Here is an 18,255-nt window from a genome sequence, read left to right on the forward strand (position 1 = left end):
AGAGAGTGGCCCCACAGCTGAAATGCATTTTGAACCTTTGGCCTGAGCCAATGGTTAATTGTTGTAGGGAAGCTTTGTAGTGGGATTTGGTTTTTAGTTTAGGAGACAGATTATTGATTATGGCATGTGTTTGAATTATCTTTATGAATCTATGATTTATTTTACATATCTGTGTGTGTATCAAGTGTTTAGGTCTCCTCTCTGGAGTCAGTAGAAGATCCCATGCGGGGCAGCCCTGAGGATAAAGGGCTGTCTTCTCATTGCTGAAGGGGGAGACACTGTGACCCTTCGGAACGTATTTTAATTCATGTTTGATTTGTTATTATGTTGGTCACTGGGTAAAATTTAAATCACCCCTGCCTCAAGCCTCCTTCTGATCCAGCTGCTAATGGTCATCCTAACAGTTTACAATAAAAAATTTTAAAAATAATTACAATTGTTTTAATTAGTTACTAGTTTCCAAACAAGTAGAGGAAACCTATTTATACTACAAATAAATAGAATTCAACATTTTTAAATAAAGTTGGATTTAAAAGTTTTATTTGGAATGAAGGTATGATATATAAGATTTAGGGTAGTATTTATTCTTCTAAAGGAAGAGAAAATAGTTTTTGTTAGAAGAGTCACGTCATAGTCCATGTAATTCACACTCCAGTTTAGAAGGTGGCGGTAATGTTAGTTGTTTGCCAACCGCCAGAAAGCACGAAGAAGTAGAAAATGAAGCCGCAACAGAAGAAGAAGAAGCTGAGTACTTCCGGAAGATTTCCGCGTTACTTGCTGTTTAAAACCAAAGTGTGGTATTATTGTCAGTAATCTGTCTTTTATAATGGTAAATTGAAATGAGGTCAGGTAAACGAACGCCTATCCCATTTCGTAAGGCTGTTTTGAAAGCTAACCGGCTAACGTAGCTCGTGCCTGCTGGTCGTGTTGATCCTGCTGGGTTGGTGATGGAGAAGTTAATATCCAAGCTGACCGAGAAGCGCGTTCTCTTTACGGCTTCCTTCGCTATACGACTCGCCTTGGTCGTCTATGGAGAGTACCAGGACCGGACTATGGCGGTGAAGTACACCGACATTGACTACCACGTGTTCACAGATGCCGCAAGGTTCATTACTGAGGTATAACATTAAACCCATGAGGTGAACTTGAAGTTGGCGTGAATACACACGATCTCACACACAAACAGTTATGAAAATTAAATCATAAGTGACCAGCTTATTATATATATAGAACTGCAGAATTTAAATTGATTAAAACGTTATTGTATTTACACAAACATTAAAATAGTAACATAAAATAAATGACGATAAATACAAATCAAATAAACTGGATTTGATCATTTAAATACTGATGAATTTGATCAGCTCCAAATGAGAAAATAACTGTGTATCTGTTTTGTGTTTTTACAGGATAAAGATTTCACAAATTTGACAGTTTTTGTCTAGATAATGATTTTAATTTTAGGTAGTGTGTCAGCATATGTTTTGAGTGGGACATCTGCTGATCTAACTGAACAAGAAGAAAACGTATTAACTATGCCCCTGATCCTTGAATTTTAAAATATAAAATCAAGAATGCTTTACAAACTAAGCCTCTAAGATGTTTTTGATTCCAAGAACAATCCCAGAAATGATTCTTGAATTGCTTATATAATAAATGAACTTTTGAAGAGGAGCTTGATAATTTTCATGGTTTAACATTTTCACAGGGTGACTCCCCCTACAACCGGTCAACCTACCGCTACACCCCTCTTTTAGCCTGGCTTCTCACCCCTAACATCTATGTCAACATGCTGTACGGCAAGGTCCTGTTTATTGTGTGTGACGTCCTGTCAGGCCTGCTAATATACAGAATCCTCTGTCTGCAAGGTCTGCACGCTGAGGTTAGTAAGTCTTATTCTTCTGTCAAGTACAAAGAAGTATTTTATGTATAAGTTACCCATTCAACAGGGAGGAGGGGAGGCTTCTTGCACAGTACCCTCATGTTGTGTTTCTGTGGTGACCTTTTTTTCAGGCTGCCCAGCGCGTTTCTTCCTTGTGGCTTCTTAACCCACTGCCCATCGGAGTGTCCAGCAGGGGGAATGCTGAGTCGATCCTAGCAACTCTGGTGCTCGGGACCTTACTCTGTATGAAAAGTAAGTTCTTTAGAAGACATTCCTCTTTAGCAGCAAAGGGTGACAGTGGAGAGTAAAAACTTCCTTTTAACTGAAGAAACCTTCAGCAGAACCAGGTTCAGGGTGAGCAGGCATCTGCCTCGACCATTAAGGATAAGTAGAAAGTGAAGAGTGAAATGGAAAAACAAAAGATAAACAGGCAGCGACATAGAGACAGAAGTCTCAAACTTAATGACGTGACTTGGACGTCATGTGGATGGATGGAAGGAGGAAGGTGTATCAAACACAGGCTATTCAGCTCTGCATTGTGTGGAGCTCTTTAAAATCCTGCATGTAATTCTCTACATAACTGTCCTCCTTCCCTCTAGGCCGGCGTCTAGTATGGGCAGCTGTTCTCTATGGCCTGTCGGTCCATATGAAGATCTACCCAGTCACATATGCACTGCCCATTGCCCTGACTCTGCGCCCACAGGTGACCCCAGCAGAGGAGGGCAGGACGAGGTGGAGGACGCTCCTCAGGTTTTTGGGCAGCTTCCTGAATGCAGAGCTGTTCCTCTTTGCCACTGTGGCTGGAGGAGTTTTCTGTATGCTCACCGCACTCTTCTTCTACATGTGAGACTAATGAGATGGTTCTCCTCATGTAAACTCTGGCTGTTTACTACTTTGAGTGGAAACCCTGTGACTCCGCTGCTGTCTCCTCAGGTATGGCTGGCAGTTTGTTCATGAGACCTACCTGTACCATCTGACAAGAAGGGATATCAGACACAACTTTTCCCCATACTTCTACATGCTCTACCTCACTGAAGGTATAGATTCCTACTGTGCACGGCTCATGTACTTCATTATATGGCTTCACAACAACAACAACAAGAACAACAGCAGCAGCGGTTAACATTTGTGGTTTATTGGAGCAGACAGCAGCTGGAGCCAGTGTCTTGGACTGGCAGCATTCCTTCCACAGCTTGCTCTGCTGTTGCTGGCTTCATGGGCCTTTTATCCTGATCTGGCCTTCTGCTGTTTCCTGCACACAGCAATCTTTGTCTCATTCAACAAAGTCTGCACGTCACAGGTACGACAATAGTCCCTCATCCAATTTGTTCTGAACCTAATTTCCAAAGACTAGAAATGAGCTTAAAGACTGAAGGTACCTCTCTCTGTTCCATGCCCACTTGTGAATCAAGTACCACATGTACTCACTGGTCACTTTGTTAGGTACATCTCTACAGTTTAAAGCAGTCCAGTGCAGCAGATCTGCATTTTTACAAGCTTAAACGTTCTCACTTTTTTATTATAAGCTGAAAAATTGTATTATATATTCTAGTTAACGGTAATACAACTCTGACAGCCAGGAGACAACTGTTAGTCAGTAATCATGTAGCCTACTATACCCTGTGAGAAAGAACATTATGCTGATGTTGCTCCCAACCTTTATGTCTTACAGTACTTCCTGTGGTACTTGTGCTTACTCCCTCTCCTCATCCCTCGTCTGACCCTGTCACTGAAACAGGGACTGGGTCTGCTGCTTCTGTGGTTTTCTGGACAGGTAATCAATTAAATGTGGCCATGTTTAGATGCTATGAAAAAAAGTCAAATATAACATAAATTAAATTAAATAATTGAATTAATCACAGAAATAAAACATTTTTTATTAAAAAGGTCTTTGATCAGTGACATCTAGACTGTTTTTGTCCTATCTGTCAGCTGTGTGTTTTTAAAGCACTTTCTTTATTTCATTCTTAAACCAGGCTATTTGGTTGGGCCCAGCCTACTTCCTGGAGTTTGAAGGCTATAACACCTTCCTGCTTATCTGGCTTTCTGGACTACTCTTCTTGATCATCAACTGTTTCATCTTGATTCAGATCGTAGCTCATTACAATCCATCACAGACATTACAGAGACTCAAGCCTGATTAACACTCCAGTGATTTCAGTGTGGACGTCTGTCAATGGATGATGTTTGACCACTGACATGCTGGCTGGTCCAGGTTTAACTGCACCTCTGACACGATGATGCATGGGATTGATTCCTACAAAAAAGGTGCTTCTGCTAATGGTCTGAGGATTTTCTACATTTTTTCCTGAAGGTGCTGGGCAGCAAGGTGCATGTACAAATATAGAGTTTGTATTTTAATAAATATAATTTACTGGTGCTTTAGTGATAATTGAGTCAGACAAGTTGTTTTACAGTTCACATTAAGGAATACAAACCAAAACCAGTTAAATTCAACACTATTCATAACATTTTTATTTGTTTAATTTCCAGATGAAGTTATAGGTGCCCTGTCAAATATCGATACCCTGTCATTCTCTAACAGCTACAATATGATTGAAAACACTGCCATTCTCATTTCGCTGACCACGCAAGGCTGCAGTGTGCAGCTGTGACCAGCAGGTGGAAGCATTCACCACAAGCAGGAACGTCTCAAACCTGTATCCTCATGTAACCTCCTCAGATTAATCTGCCAACTGGAGCATGAACACAACCCAAAACAAACAGTGTTGGCAATGACTCCATAATCTCACCACCACCACCCCACCCCCACCCACCCTAATCTCACATGGAATTTATTAGAGCATTCACTTTAGTGCTGTCTGTCGGTTCTGGGTGTGTTTGCTGACTCTGCCAAGTGGGATTGCTTGTGGAGGTACATGACAATGACATTATGTACTGTGTGTGTGGATGCATGTGCGAGAAAACTGGAGACACAACGGTTTATGTCAGATTACTGGCTGTCCTGTAATATTTTGTAAACTACTGTGTATGTGTGTGAGTGATGGAGCTTGTATGTGCGTGCATGACTCATGGTCAGCTGCGGCCTGCATATCTAATCTATGAATCACCGGGTTGCACTCAGTAACCTTTCAGCTGGCTCCCTGCCCCTGGGCACATGCATAAACCATGTCATTTTCACACAGCAGCATCACATTCATTATTTTTGAAATCCTCAAACCTGGAACATATTTAGAACAGTCTTCATGAAACCTCTCAGTGGTTTCCAAACTTACCATGGCAGGTGAGGAGCTGAAATCCTAATTAAAATGATGCGCATTAAATCAGAACCCCTGACTGTGATCAACCTTCAAGGAGGATCCTGGGACCATACTGTAAATAGAGGAAATGCAGGTGTTTTTTGTACCTGTGTGGATTCAGCCTGGGAGTGTGTGAGAGGAACACACTGGGTGCGAGCAGTGGACAATAAACACTCACAATCTTGTATAGGGTCACTGCGGATCTCGGTCTGGACACACACACTGTTGTGTGTCGCGGGTCCAGCTGTCGAGCTTTAAACACTTGAGTGTGATTATGCTGTAGTTGCACTAAGCTGCCGCTCCTGTCTTTGATTTGATGTTCTCATGTCACTGTTTTCTGGGTTCTCACCTCTCTCCACCCCCCTCATACTCTCACTGAGCACAACAAGTGTCAGGCACATGGTGCGATGGAAGGTTTTTTTTTATGCGGATGAAGCTTAGACATTAAGTCGGTCTCCTTCAACCCAAGCGCCTCACCCCCTCCCCTCCGCTCTAATGTTTGTGACTCATGACAAGATGACTGAGAGAGGAATTTAGGAAAACAAAATAGCTTCTGCCTGTGAAAAATAATAAATACAAGTTGTAGAGATGGACGTTGGGATCAGAAACGATCAGTTGACGTGTGGCTTCCTGCACGTCTTCAGGTTGAGTCCACGTGGCTGCTCTAGGTTCAACATGGCAGCGCTTCACACAGACTGCTTAAGACTGAGCCTAAAATGGATGGTTCTTTAATCCCAAGAAATCAGCACCTGAGTCTAAATGCACTCATATTTACTAAAGATAAAGTAAAATAAATCCAATAATACAAACAGGAGGCTTTTGTTTTTCTGTTTTTCTGTGAAGCTCCGATCAGGTGAGGCGGCGCACAGAGATGTTGAGTCCTGTTTGAAGTAAAGAATGCGTGTTTCCTCTCAGGACTGCATCTGGAAGAGGAAGTGGGATCTTAATTTGATTATTATTTGCCAAGAGGAAGATAATAGTTCTTCTGTTCAACTGCTTGACTTCACAACGCACATCGCCGCTGGCACGCATGGGCTCCTTTCACAGCATGCATTGTGTACTGTGGAGCTTATTTTAGTTGATGAACTTCCCTTCTGTTGTTCTTTTTTAAACCTGCTGTAACGTGGTGTAGTACAGTTTACATTGTCATGAATGGTACGATTCACAAACTGACATATTAGTAAAGAATGAAGTGGTTACTGCTGGCATTGACTTACACCAGACTACAGGGAATAAATGAGTACCCTTATAATATAATTACATTCTTCAGTGGGAAGCAGTGATGAAAAAACAAATTAAAATGAATACTTCTAAGTGTAAATGTGTTACAAAATTATGAATCGCTGCATATTTGATACTATATGTAAATGTAGTACTATAATACATGTATGTATATTTTATTTACATAATTCTTATAATTAATAATTCTTTTCACCATTATTATAATAATTATTATCATCTATAAAACTGATGATATCAGTGATCTTATAATATTAGTAGTCTGTGTGCAAACAAACACAACGTTGCTGTCTGGTGTTTGCCCCACATACAAATGCTCACAGTCAGTTGCCATAAGTAAAATCCCTCCACTAACTGATCCCAGTGTGTGCTGTAATTCCCTATAAGCTTTGACCGAGGTAAAACAAACACGGGCTTCTGGCAGAGATTAGAGGAAGGAATCGCTCTGAAATCACTGGGAGAAGTTTGTTCCTCCAAATGGCAGTGAACCAGTGAAGGACTCGAGCCCTGAGGTCAAGGGACAGGTCCAGCTGGGGGCTCCACGGCCACAATAAAGCACCCATGAGGAATGGAAATGTCCACAGCCTTTTTATTGCAGTGTATCTGAATACTTTATTTTGGTCCAACAGGCTTCCACTAATATTTTTGTTGCACCAATTGTTGCTAATTCAGATATTTTATGAAATAAAATGTACAATGCATTGTACCTACATTTTTTATATTCTTATCCCTAAAATCTCTATTTGACTGTTGCTGGTTTACATCAGAGGTTTAGTGCTAAAAAATCGACTTTAAATTGACTAGCATGAGTTGATTTAAAAAAAAAGTCAGAGTGTTATTGCGATGAGCTTAATATATGAATCTGCACTGACCCCATTTTTTATTTCTGTGCAGAAAACAGCACGTAGCTCGGCTTCTATTCTACAGGGCAATCGCTGATCATTTACTACTCAAGTAATAACTCATAAAGACAGTTCGCAAAAAAGCTCCATAATTGTACACAACTCAAAGCACGCTGCCAACGTGTGAACTTGGACCGTGTGGTGTGAAGGACAACGGGGGGGTTTGATCATGAGGACGTTGAGCTCTTGCGGCGCTGGGTTCCACCGCACGTCTTGCTCCTTTCGTCCCTGTCTTCTGCTCCTGCTGCTCCGCTCTCGGCCGTGAGTTCCTCAGATCCCGTGAAGGTGCCGTCATAAATGGCTCCGTGGCTGCAGATCCTCTGGATCCTGTTCTCTTCTGATCTTTTATTATTAATAGAGACACAAATCTGAAGGGTGAGTCCACATTTGGTACCTATGAAAGATTTATCAACTGCTAAAGAGACAAGGACGGTAACAAAACAGTAGAATTATAATAGAATGAGAGGAAGCCTTTAGGTTCCGAAACCGTGTTTTTTATTCTTTCACTGTGTTTGACACTGATATGCTCCAAACATTGTTACCACTTATTTATTTTTACTGCGGGCATGTTTTGGTGATATCCTGGGCCGTCAGGATGGGCGGGTCAGGAGGTAGAACGCTCGTCCGACAATTGTGGGATGAGAATTTGATTGAGGATGAGCCACAGCTCCAGCAGTCATCCTGTCAGACTGCTCTGATGATCCAAGGCTCTCACTTTTAATGACCTACAGGACAAAAAACTGCAGGTGAGACGTGTGTGGGAAGCAGACACAGTGTGTAGCGTGCAGACGCCCATTAGTCCAGTGTGTCACAGAGGCGATGTCAGCTCGTCTCAGGGGCAGAAGAAAGAAAAACACCTCACTCGCATCTTCCATAGAAAGAAAAGGTCTTTTAATAGATAATTCCCATTTGCAAAAACACGTAGAAACACTGGAAGACACTGCATATGTACACCGGCCGCTACCGCGCCGCTACCCGCACGTGAGACAAGTACTTTTAGAACCACGGTGAGAAAGACAAAATCCAGGATCATTTACCTTTTTGAAACAGAAAAAGCCTTCAAAACGCCTGTTTTTAAATTATACACGTTTGCCTGTTACAATAAATACAAACTGGTCACACATTTATTGAAATGAACACACACAAAGAGCAAAAGGAGAACGTGTGACACCGTGTTTGTGCGTGACGACTTAAAAACCTGACGTTTGGGAACTTCAACTGGACTGCTGCCATTAGTGCAATTAAGAAGCTACGTCACGTCAGCAGCTCCACCAGACTGAGACCAGGGTTTAATTTGGTAGCTGCAATGCTTTTGTGCAAAAAGTACTGATTGTGAAGGTGTGTGACTGAAACGAAGGGACTTTTCTGCAGCGGAGCGTGAAATGCTGGATCAAACTGTACACACAACGACACACACTTCTATCATTTGTGCATCAGGATAAAAAAAAAAAAACGCGCTGAGTGCGTTGAAGGAAGACTCAAACTCCACCCGTCTAACAACACGCTCCTTTCCTTCAGTTCAACAAACCTTCAGCTGATAATAAACAGTCATTGAACCAGTGCAAAATGTCTTAGGTCCATTTTTAGCCCTGCAGCTTAAACAGCAAATCTAGTCTCGTTTAATTTGATGCCAGTTTTAATGCCGTTCAGTGTTAAATGTGATTTATCAGTTTCATAGTTTCCAACTATAAAAGAGAGGTGAGAAAGTACAGAGTAGCATCTGTGGTTAGTGCCTTGCTCAAAGACACATAGGTTTAATTGACTATAATAAAGCTTAGACCAAGGTAACAGTCTGACATTAACTACTGATTGCATGTATTTGTATTATTTTCAAGCTTTCCACCATTCTCACTAGTGTTTGGTGGAGTATTTACTGATGCTCTGATAAACATTGTAAGCTCTAATTCAAAGCGAGGAGCTCATAGAAAAATAAGGTGAATTTGTATCATTTGTTTTGAATGTGTACTGCATGAGAAACTAGCGACTTGATATCAGATATCAGTGCTGGAAATGCTTTGAAAGCAGACGCTGGTTACAAACACATGTTGCAATAGTTCCGTAACTGACGCTTACTTTACTGCAGTGAGTTTTCAAGTATTAGCAAGTTGATTCAATAACAAAACGACTAAAATGCATAGAAAACGGACGTTTGAATTCACACATCCCTGCAGGCGGTAATGAGACGCTGTTAGTTTTAGTTAAAGCACTAAAATACGCCAGTGCACCAGGAAAACTACTGTGGGGCTTGTTGTCGCCGTCTCCGGTGTGTTCTCGTGAGATCACCCGTCATTAATTCATCTCCTGTTTACAAAGTCAGAAAAAAAACATTTACAAAAAGATTTTTGTTCCACCAACAAAAAAAAAATAAAACAAGGTGTTAACAAGTCACAAAACAAAACGTGTTTCTAGACAGAATTTGTCTCTTTGTTACTAAATCTGAAAGTGCTTCAATCCAACTACTAAATATATTCTTTCAAAACAAAGTCACCTGTTGATGAAGTGGATTCAGAGGATTATTTCTGGTTGTCATGACGTAAGTACGAGAACCTGAGCCTTGTTGTCAACGATGATGTGCTGGTGCACGTGTATGAGCGCTGCTGCAACGCGCTCTGATTGTCTGGGTCTGTGCTGTGGGTGTGGGTGTGGGTGTGGGGGGGGCTCAACACGTCCAGCTCTCACTGCATATAAACGTACGGGCTGGACTTGTGTCCGGTGCTCATCACACACGGCATAACGTTCCTGGGGCCCATCATCATGGCCTGGCTGACGTCGCCCTCGGGCCACGGCGGCGAGTCCATGGGCTCCCGCTTGATGGAATGGATCAGGCCGTGACCTTTGAACTCGTACGCGCCGTGCTTGCTGTAGTCCGAGTGCATGTAGTTCTTATGGGGGTCCTGCTGGTAGACGGAGTCCATGAGGTTGACGGTTGGGTTGCTGCATAGAGAGTCCGCGTGCGAGGGTCTCTGGGGACTGAACTGCTCGTTGTCGTTGGCGCCCAAGTCCTTGTCGCACTTCAACATGCGCACGGCGGGGCTCCCGTTGCTGCTGACTGCATAGCCGTGGTAGTTGCCGTAGGGCGGGCTGATGCCCGCCTTCCCGCGCTGGCAGGGCGAGTACTGGGGGTCGTAATAATCCGCCTCCGCCTTGAGCTGCAGGCCGGCGCTCTGCTCGTACGCGCCGCCGTAGCGCCGCTCCACGGGCCCCGGCTCGCGGCAGGCCCACGGGCGCCCGTACGGGTCGCAGCCGTTCTCCGAGTCCGAGTCCTGCTCGATCTTGATGGGCGGCATCTCGGGCGGCATCAGGTGGCCGTCGTAGCACTCGCCGTAGCCGCCCTCGCTCTTCACCGGGTCCACGCAGTACGCGTCCGGGTCCGCCGGGATCTGCCCGTTGCCGTACAGCTTGGACACGAACACCTCCCCGGCCCTGTCGCCGTGGCAACTGGGAGACAGGCGGTACGGCTTCCCGTAGTGGCCGGCGCGGTTCAGGCGGGCGGAGGGCGCGTAGCCGCCGGCCTGGCCCGGCCGGAGGGGGCCCGAGCCGGGGCGCATGGGCCACCCGGAACCCAGGCCCGGACTGAGGCCTTTATGGAGGCCCATGGAGGACTTGCAGTAGTTGAGGGGCTCGTCCTGGTTGAAGTAGCCCTCGGGGTGAAACTTGAGGTTGTCTTTGGAGAGCGGAGTCCAGGGGGTTTGGTGGGCTCGCTGGTTAGCGCTAGGGGTGGAGCAGGAGAGGAGGAGGGGGTCCGTAACGTCGCCCATGCCTCCGCTGAAGGAGTGACGGCGGAGGTGTTCCCCTCGGTCGCTGTGGGGGAGAGAAAACAATAAGGTCATTAATCAGAGCGAAAGCAGCCTGTTTCTGTGTTTGTGTAAAGACATTCAAGAATCCACTTGGCAAAGTCCACAGGCCTAATGTTTTCTCTACTGATTGATGAATGACTCAGTTTACAAATATGTAGGTTTGGTTCAATTCAGTTCATGGGCGAATCATTTCAAACTCATCTGACTCATCTTTTCCAGGATCGGACTCATGTATAAATTGAGAACAGTCACAAAGATCAATAACTGCCAGCTCTTGGGGTTTATGGACATTTGCTCTTGAAACCACTCATCCGACCTCATCCATTGGTGATTTGTTTACCTGTGAACGCCTGTCTGTCATGATCGATCAGAGGAACTGAGTTTTCTCAGCGACGACAATGGAACTGCCAACTGAGGGAAAGTTGTGTTCCTAAGTTAACGCCAGATGGGCCCAATGTATTGTTCATTTACAACCTTAAAACTCATCATGTTTTATGACCTGGACTCTCTAATAATAATAATAGGAGTTTACACATATAACTGAGCTGTTGATTCTTTGAATCTGCTGCCACTTAGAATGGAAATCGTAACGGACCACACAGTTTCCTATCTAACTCGCCAAACTATGCCCACTGTAAAATACATAATCAATGAGTATTTAGTTAAAGAAACGACCCATGGACGTAAGAAGCGAATGGACACCAGATGGGGTGGTCGCTCATGTTGTTGTGAACGGCCACAGGTGAGTGCAGCGCTCCTCTGCTCTGGTTAGCTTGATGTTTCCTGTCTCATGGATCTTAATCAACTCAGACGATGGGTTTGGTTTTATATAGAAACTGGCCAAGAACTATGTGAATAATATACTGTTAGCTTCTCTGGGTTGATTGGTGACATCACTACTCACGGAGTCTGACCTTTAACCTCTCCCTCACCCATCAGGCAAATCAGTGAAGGGACACTCGGTGCCAACGTGCCAGAAAGCAGCAAATACAGTACCTCCATTAAAACGACGCATGGTTAAAGCTAAACTGGTGCTGCTCATTTCTCACCCGTGCTCCAGTGCAGAGATCCCTCCACCCTTGGTTTTCCCCCGCATCAACATATTCTTCATTTTCATCTCTGTAATGGAGGGCAGGAGGAGGGGGACGGCGATGCAGAACAGCGCCAGCTGAGGAGGCACGAGGGCCCCGGAGGCGGACTTCTTCTTCTGGCCGTGGAGGAACTTCAGTCGACCCTGGAACTGCATCGTCTGAGACAGAAGGAGGCAGGAGACAGAGCGGGTGAGAACTGAGCACGAGAAAAGCCATCAGTCCAATATTCTAACCGATAGTTGCTCACTACTTGGACATAAGTTGCGGTAGTTTGTGTCAGGAAATACGCCGGGGCCGCGTCTATTAGGTTCCAAAGAGCTGTGCAACCACTGACTCCATGACAGCGAACTCCACTGACCCCAGTGAATTGTCCAAAGCCATCGTCTGGTCTGTCATCAGGACCTCTAGCTTTTCCACTGCTGGTTTCCAAACCACTCCAGTCACAGCCATGAGGGATGAACTGGCTCCTACCCTGCTGCTGTCTCCAGGCATCCAATTAGCTCGCACTGTCTTGCAGTACAACTATAAGTACTGTAACTGGGTGCACTACAATTAGGAATGTTTTGCTACAGCAAAAAGGTCATAATACTTTTTATGAACTTGGGTCGTCTCCCAGAGCCTGGTTAATATGCGCTTCCTGCCTTTTTAAAACCAAATCCTCACTACGCAGCTAGGAATTAAAGAGCGCTCACCAGAAATCCAGATGTGCTGTCCAACAGGCACCGGACTCTGACGATGAAACATCTGTTGAGAAAGCAGGAAAACTCTGGAGGAATTCCTCCGGCCTCCGGAGAATGGAGAAGGCTACTGACTACAAAGTCCTCGCCTGCAACGGAGCAGAGAAGGACTTGTTGAATTTGTGTGGAGAATCTACACAAGTTCTTCACACAGAACAACAACAACAGTGATTATTAGTTAGTTTTAACGATGTCATTTCACTCTCAGATTAACATAGATTGTTGATGTTTGAGCCCAAACTGAGCATATCAGTGATGCTGATGAGCCCCCCCCCGGGCGTCACTCACCCGTCCCTGCAGCGAGCTGGTTCTCCTGGCTGCCCGGCGCCCCCGGCTGCTGCGGGGGGCACATGGCCCAGTGGAGCTGGCGCCGGAACTCCTGGCGGTCGTCGATGTGGATGTAGTCGAACACGTTCTGGTGCATCACGTCGGTCTGTGGGCAGAGCAGAGTGGGTTCAGACGGGACTCCCGGGTCCGGGGGCCGCCGCAGCCAGCGCCGGGCTCGTTAGCAGCGCGAGGGCAGCTGTGTTTGTCCAACATTGCGTGACACCAGCTCCTGCACCAGCACAACCCCCCCCCCCCCCCCCCGTCCACGCGCTCCAGCCCACTCTGGGGCTTTTTCAGCAATCATTTCGCCTTCTGTCATTCCCTGACAGATTCCTCACTGAAACACTCAACCTTCTCCTTTACCCCCCCCCCCCCCCCCCCCCCCCCCCCCCTCCTCCCCGCGCGAGCTCCAGAATTTCCACTTTGGTGGCACGCGAGGGCTTTTGATCGCCTGCCCCTGAAAACACGATCTGTTCCCACCGTCTTGGGCAAGCGATTTGTCCTGCGGTTTAGTTCCCCACCGGCAGTCGGGAGACAGACAGATTGAGTGACTATTGTTTATGTTTCTCGTAAAAACGACAGGGAGGAAAAATTGAGAATAAAGAGATATTTTTGCTGCCCTTCAAAGACAAAGTGTCCCAGTATAAAATGGGATCAAAGGCCAGCGGAGGTTTTCTTGTGGTGCTACTTAGTGAAACATTCTCCTCTTGTGTTTTTCATGTGGGACATTAGGGATAAGTGTCCTTCTGATTATAATTGTGGGATGAAAATTATGTGACATGTTGTCGAGGCCTCAGAGGTAAACTATGTGTCCTGAAAACAACCAGGACTCAAAAAATGTGAGGCTCTGAACTATAAGACAGGAACAACTGAGGTTATTTTAGCACATGAGATGCTTTGGCTGCATTGCATGCTGGGATACTTTGGTAACGTTGCCACTTTGTTACCTAATGTCATTATCTAAAACATCTAAGCTGATATGTGACAGTACAACTTTAGTACAATACTTTACACAGAAGTATTTGCTAATTCCCAAGTACGGGGACATTTCTCTCATACAATTGAAGACGGACTGAACGAGTTCCTCAGAGGTGGTTGGGGGTTTTACATGGATAATCTGTTTACATGCAGCAGCACAGAAACCTCGCCCCGTCTCAGGCTTCACAGACATGCTTTACAGTTTGGGTAGAAACACAAGAGCGAGCATGTGTTCATTTATTTATGTATTATTAATTATTGACTAAAAAGGAGTCTGTAATGGTCCAGCGGCACCTGCACAGCGTCTGCAGGCGTCCTCTGTCATGCTCACGCACACCTTCAAATCTGATGAGTTACACATTTACATGGCGGAGGATTTGTCTTTCTCTAAGAGAAACCTATTGTACCTGGAGATCTTCTCCAATTATGAAACCTGGTTTCCCATTTACAGGCCACTTATGCAAAGAGCTGACCTGCAGGAATACAACCGCCCGACCCGTGGAATCCATGGAATCCACAGATCCCTACGGGTCAATATATTTGTTTGTATATATATTCAAGTCCTAAACCCTAAAGTGACGTGGATACATTTTTTTAATCAGTGCTACACACACAAGACTGAAAAGAACCGAAATGAATTAAAAACAACTAATTATATGGGGCGTTGCCTTTGTAATTAATCTGTAATTAATAATGTGTAGACTGAGCCACATCCTAAACACTCTGCAACTCAAGATTTAAATGTCTTTATTGCATCTTTAGTGTCCGGCTCCTTCTGACCGTTTTGGTTTTCATGTCAATTTCACACCACCGGGTTCCTGCTCCTGTCTGCTTGTAAACCCAGCGGGACCTCAGTGTGTGTGTGTGTGTGTGTGTGTGTGTGTGTGTGAGCACATGAGGGCGAAGGAGGGATTTGAACAGAGAAAAGCACTTTACCCCTGGTTTGGACGGGGAGGATGATTTCAGTATCACAGGCAGCCGAGCCCGTCTGTCTCGGTCTCATCCATTATTAACAAGCGACTGGTATAGCTGACAGGAGAGGAACGATGCTAAACTGTTGGCGACTTATCGGTGAACACACACACACACACACACACACACCGTGGCTCAGGGTTAGACAGAGTTCACCTTTCTCCTAATTGTGAGACGATGGCCACGTTTACTGTATGACTGTAAGACACAGGCCTGTCGCTGTGGCACATGAGTCATGGAACAAGCAGAAGAAGAATCCCCAAATATAGACCAAATATTTCACAATAGAAACACATTTTAAAGGAAGGTGCCCGTCACATTTGTATAATACGTATTTCAGTATAAAGACACACATAACAATATTGAACTTACATTTGTCTAAGTTCCACTCACCTGATGAAATCCCAGATAGTCCACAATGGTTGAGGAGGCGTAGAAGACCATCCCATCACTGCTCACCACCAAAGCAAACCCTGTCAGGGACTGCACACACACACGCACGCACGCACGCACGCACGCACGCACACACACACACACACACACACACTCAGTAAGTGGTGATGGTGACTCAGGGCAGCTCATGCAGCAAATGCTCAAACGAAACAACTGAAAACAACAAGCTGTGCCACTTTTGTGAAGCTAATTGTGGAGACCATGATTCACATTTAATATGTAAGTAACAGACTGAAGCATTTTATTTATGACTCAAATGTGGCTACACTCATCATTGTACAATAATGTTTTAAGCTGAAGACAAAATGTAAGCAGAATCGAACTCAACTCCACCTTTTACAGCCCAGGGTTCAGTATTTCCACAACAATTTGAAGAGCAAATAGCAATAAAAATTAGACAAAAGATAGAATAATACAACACAGACGGGGAAAAAAACAGAGTTATGACGCAAAATGCTGCTTTTGAAATATGTTTTCTGGATTTAACTTCTGGATTTGACTTGAGATGATGTACACATCATTTATCTGCCCTTTGAATTTATGTATTTCATAAGTTAGAAACTTTGATAATTAAGTCCGTTTGATTGGTAACATGCTTTGATTTGTGCTTCCAAACACTCTGATTAAAAGCAGAGGCTCCACACACGAGCACGGCTTCTCCGCTACTCTCCTCCGTGCACACAAGAGGGAATAGACAAGTGTTGATTAAAAAGAACATTTCAAATAAATACACAACTGGCTCCAGTCAAAGGACGGGGATGGACAGATGGAGCGCTGGCGAAGAAAGAAAGCGTGGAAAGGGGCCGATGGAGGGGGAGATGCCTTCCAGCGTGTGTGTGTGTGTGTGTGTGTGTGTGTGTGTGTGTGTGTGTGTGTGTGTGTGTGCGCGCGCACCCGCAGCTGTGATAGCGTGACAACTGCAAGGCTACTTGAGTTGCGTGACTGCTGCTGCCAGAGTCTGTCACCTCCATTTTACTGCGAGACTGTGCAGGTCTTCCCTGTTGAGTGTGGGTGTGTACTTCATGTAGTATTTATCCCATGGGCCTCTAAATTCACACTCCAAATTGTTTCCCCTCTCCCCTTATCTGACTGCACATCGTGCCCTGGAAGCCCCTCGTGTTGCAGCGCAGAGTCCTGCTGTGACGAAGCATTACGGACACGGAGAGGGTTTGATCGGACCCGATCAGGGACGCCTACAGAGAGGTTAGTGTGGGTGGGGTGGGAGCGGGGGGTGTAGGTGGAGGCTGAGGCATGTTTGGTAGAAGACGGACCATAGAGAGCTACAACATACACAAATTATTATTATTATTATTGTTATAATTATAATGATTTAATAATGTAAGTGCATGACATTAAACTCTGAAGCTGCTTCTGCTAAAAATCGTTTCTTTTACCTTGTCTTATCTTATCTTCACACGCTGTTTTGCAGAGAGCCTCATTCACAGTCTGATAAACGTACAGTTGAAATTACTGAGATTTTGGAGCATGTCCAAGCCACAGCTATGAAGCCATAATATACTGGAATGTGATGTTGACTTTATGAGACCGTATGAAGCCATAAAAAGCCATAAAAAGGCCAGAATTTACATGGAGGGTTTATTTAGCCGCTCCACCTTGAACCATTCTTCTCCCAAGTCATTGAAATGTCACACAAAACACCTCTTCTGTCGGTGCACATGAAAGACTGTCCAGGCGACTGTCCCTGCGTTGAATGCATTCATGTGCTTTTCAAAATAAGACAAATAATTTAGAGTTGCTTTTGGTGAATTCATCTTTCACAAGTCCACATTAAAATGAGCAGCCATCGTTTACGCTGGAGTAAGAGTAGGTCAGGCCAGTTTAGCTGACAAACGGAGACCTGGACAGAGCAAGCGCGCATTGCAACAATTATTATTATGTTTGGATGAGGAGCGGCCCAGCGCACAATGTTTTCTCCATTCACGTTTCCCTCAGTTCCTCACATACTGAAGCCTTTAGGTAATGGAAACAGGCACCTGCTCCGCCACATATCTACAACAACCCCCCCCACCCCCCCAGCTCCCATAACTGCCCTTGGGACACTAAAAGCTTTGACTTCAAAAATCGCAGGAGGCGCTTTGCACACGGAACTCAAACATGTTGACTGTGAGAGGAAGGGGGGGGGGGGGGGGGGGGGGGGGGGGGGGGGGGGGGGGGCAGAGGGCTGGCTGCTGCTTTAGTGATACAGAAACATACCAGATATGAGGCTGCGACAACCAGAGGAGCACACATCACACGTCTGATTCAATTAAGTGCAATTTACTGTCTTATTGTAGAGACATATAGCATCAGGTCTGTCACTTTACTGATCCACTGTTTAGTCCAGTCCATTTAATGTCTGACATTTTATCCAAACATTCATGCTATTCAAATACAGACGTACACATGCATCGCCCACTACACACATGCGCCCCGTCACCATGACAACCAATGCCCAGTTTGCTGGAGTCCGGGCCGAGTCACGCGATGGGAGGCAGCGCGCGGCCGCGGTCAATCTATTCCTTTGTTCACCGCTGAGACAACCCAACGTGTTAACACAGGCGCCAGTGGATCAGGCTCGGCTCCGCATGTGTGCGTTCACGGCCGACGGCCTTGATCA

At 45.1% G+C, this 18,255-nt stretch overlaps 2 protein-coding genes across 2 annotated transcripts in view; one reads left to right on the top strand and one right to left on the bottom strand.

The window, feature by feature from the left end:
• The first annotated feature begins 710 nt into the window (after window positions 1–710).
• Window positions 711–4,271, top strand: pigm (phosphatidylinositol glycan anchor biosynthesis, class M). The gene is made up of 8 exons (XM_029149259.3): window positions 711–1,118; window positions 1,709–1,882; window positions 2,014–2,134; window positions 2,482–2,725; window positions 2,816–2,919; window positions 3,028–3,182; window positions 3,555–3,656; window positions 3,859–4,271. The coding sequence occupies exons 1-8, from the start codon at window positions 948–950 to the stop codon at window positions 4,024–4,026; spliced, it is 1,239 nt and encodes a 412-aa protein (XP_029005092.1). The 5' UTR covers window positions 711–947; the 3' UTR covers window positions 4,027–4,271.
• A 3,490-nt stretch (window positions 4,272–7,761) lies between these two features.
• ahrra (aryl-hydrocarbon receptor repressor a) overlaps window positions 7,762–18,255 on the bottom strand; it is a 43,909-nt gene continuing 33,415 nt past the window's right edge. Inside the window, exons 5-9 of the mRNA XM_029148574.3 lie at window positions 15,579–15,668; window positions 13,197–13,341; window positions 12,864–12,997; window positions 12,130–12,329; window positions 7,762–11,084 (exon numbers count right to left, since the gene is read on the bottom strand). Coding sequence (XP_029004407.1) covers window positions 9,959–11,084; window positions 12,130–12,329; window positions 12,864–12,997; window positions 13,197–13,341; window positions 15,579–15,668 — 1,695 coding nt within the window. The 3' untranslated portion in view covers window positions 7,762–9,958. The remainder of the gene's footprint in view (window positions 11,085–12,129; window positions 12,330–12,863; window positions 12,998–13,196; window positions 13,342–15,578; window positions 15,669–18,255) is intronic.

Source organism: Betta splendens, chromosome 4 (assembly GCF_900634795.4).
Source record: "Betta splendens chromosome 4, fBetSpl5.4, whole genome shotgun sequence".
Lineage (NCBI taxonomy): Eukaryota > Metazoa > Chordata > Actinopteri > Anabantiformes > Osphronemidae > Betta > Betta splendens.

Coding starts and splice junctions, on each gene's coding strand:
- pigm (XM_029149259.3), top strand. CDS start 948: ATGGAGAAGTTAATATCCAAGCTGACCGAGAAGCGCGTTCTCTTTACG. Junction 1,119..1,708: donor CCGCAAGGTTCATTACTGAG/GTATAACATTAA, acceptor ACATTTTCACAG/GGTGACTCCCCCTACAACCG. Junction 1,883..2,013: donor TGCAAGGTCTGCACGCTGAG/GTTAGTAAGTCT, acceptor CCTTTTTTTCAG/GCTGCCCAGCGCGTTTCTTC.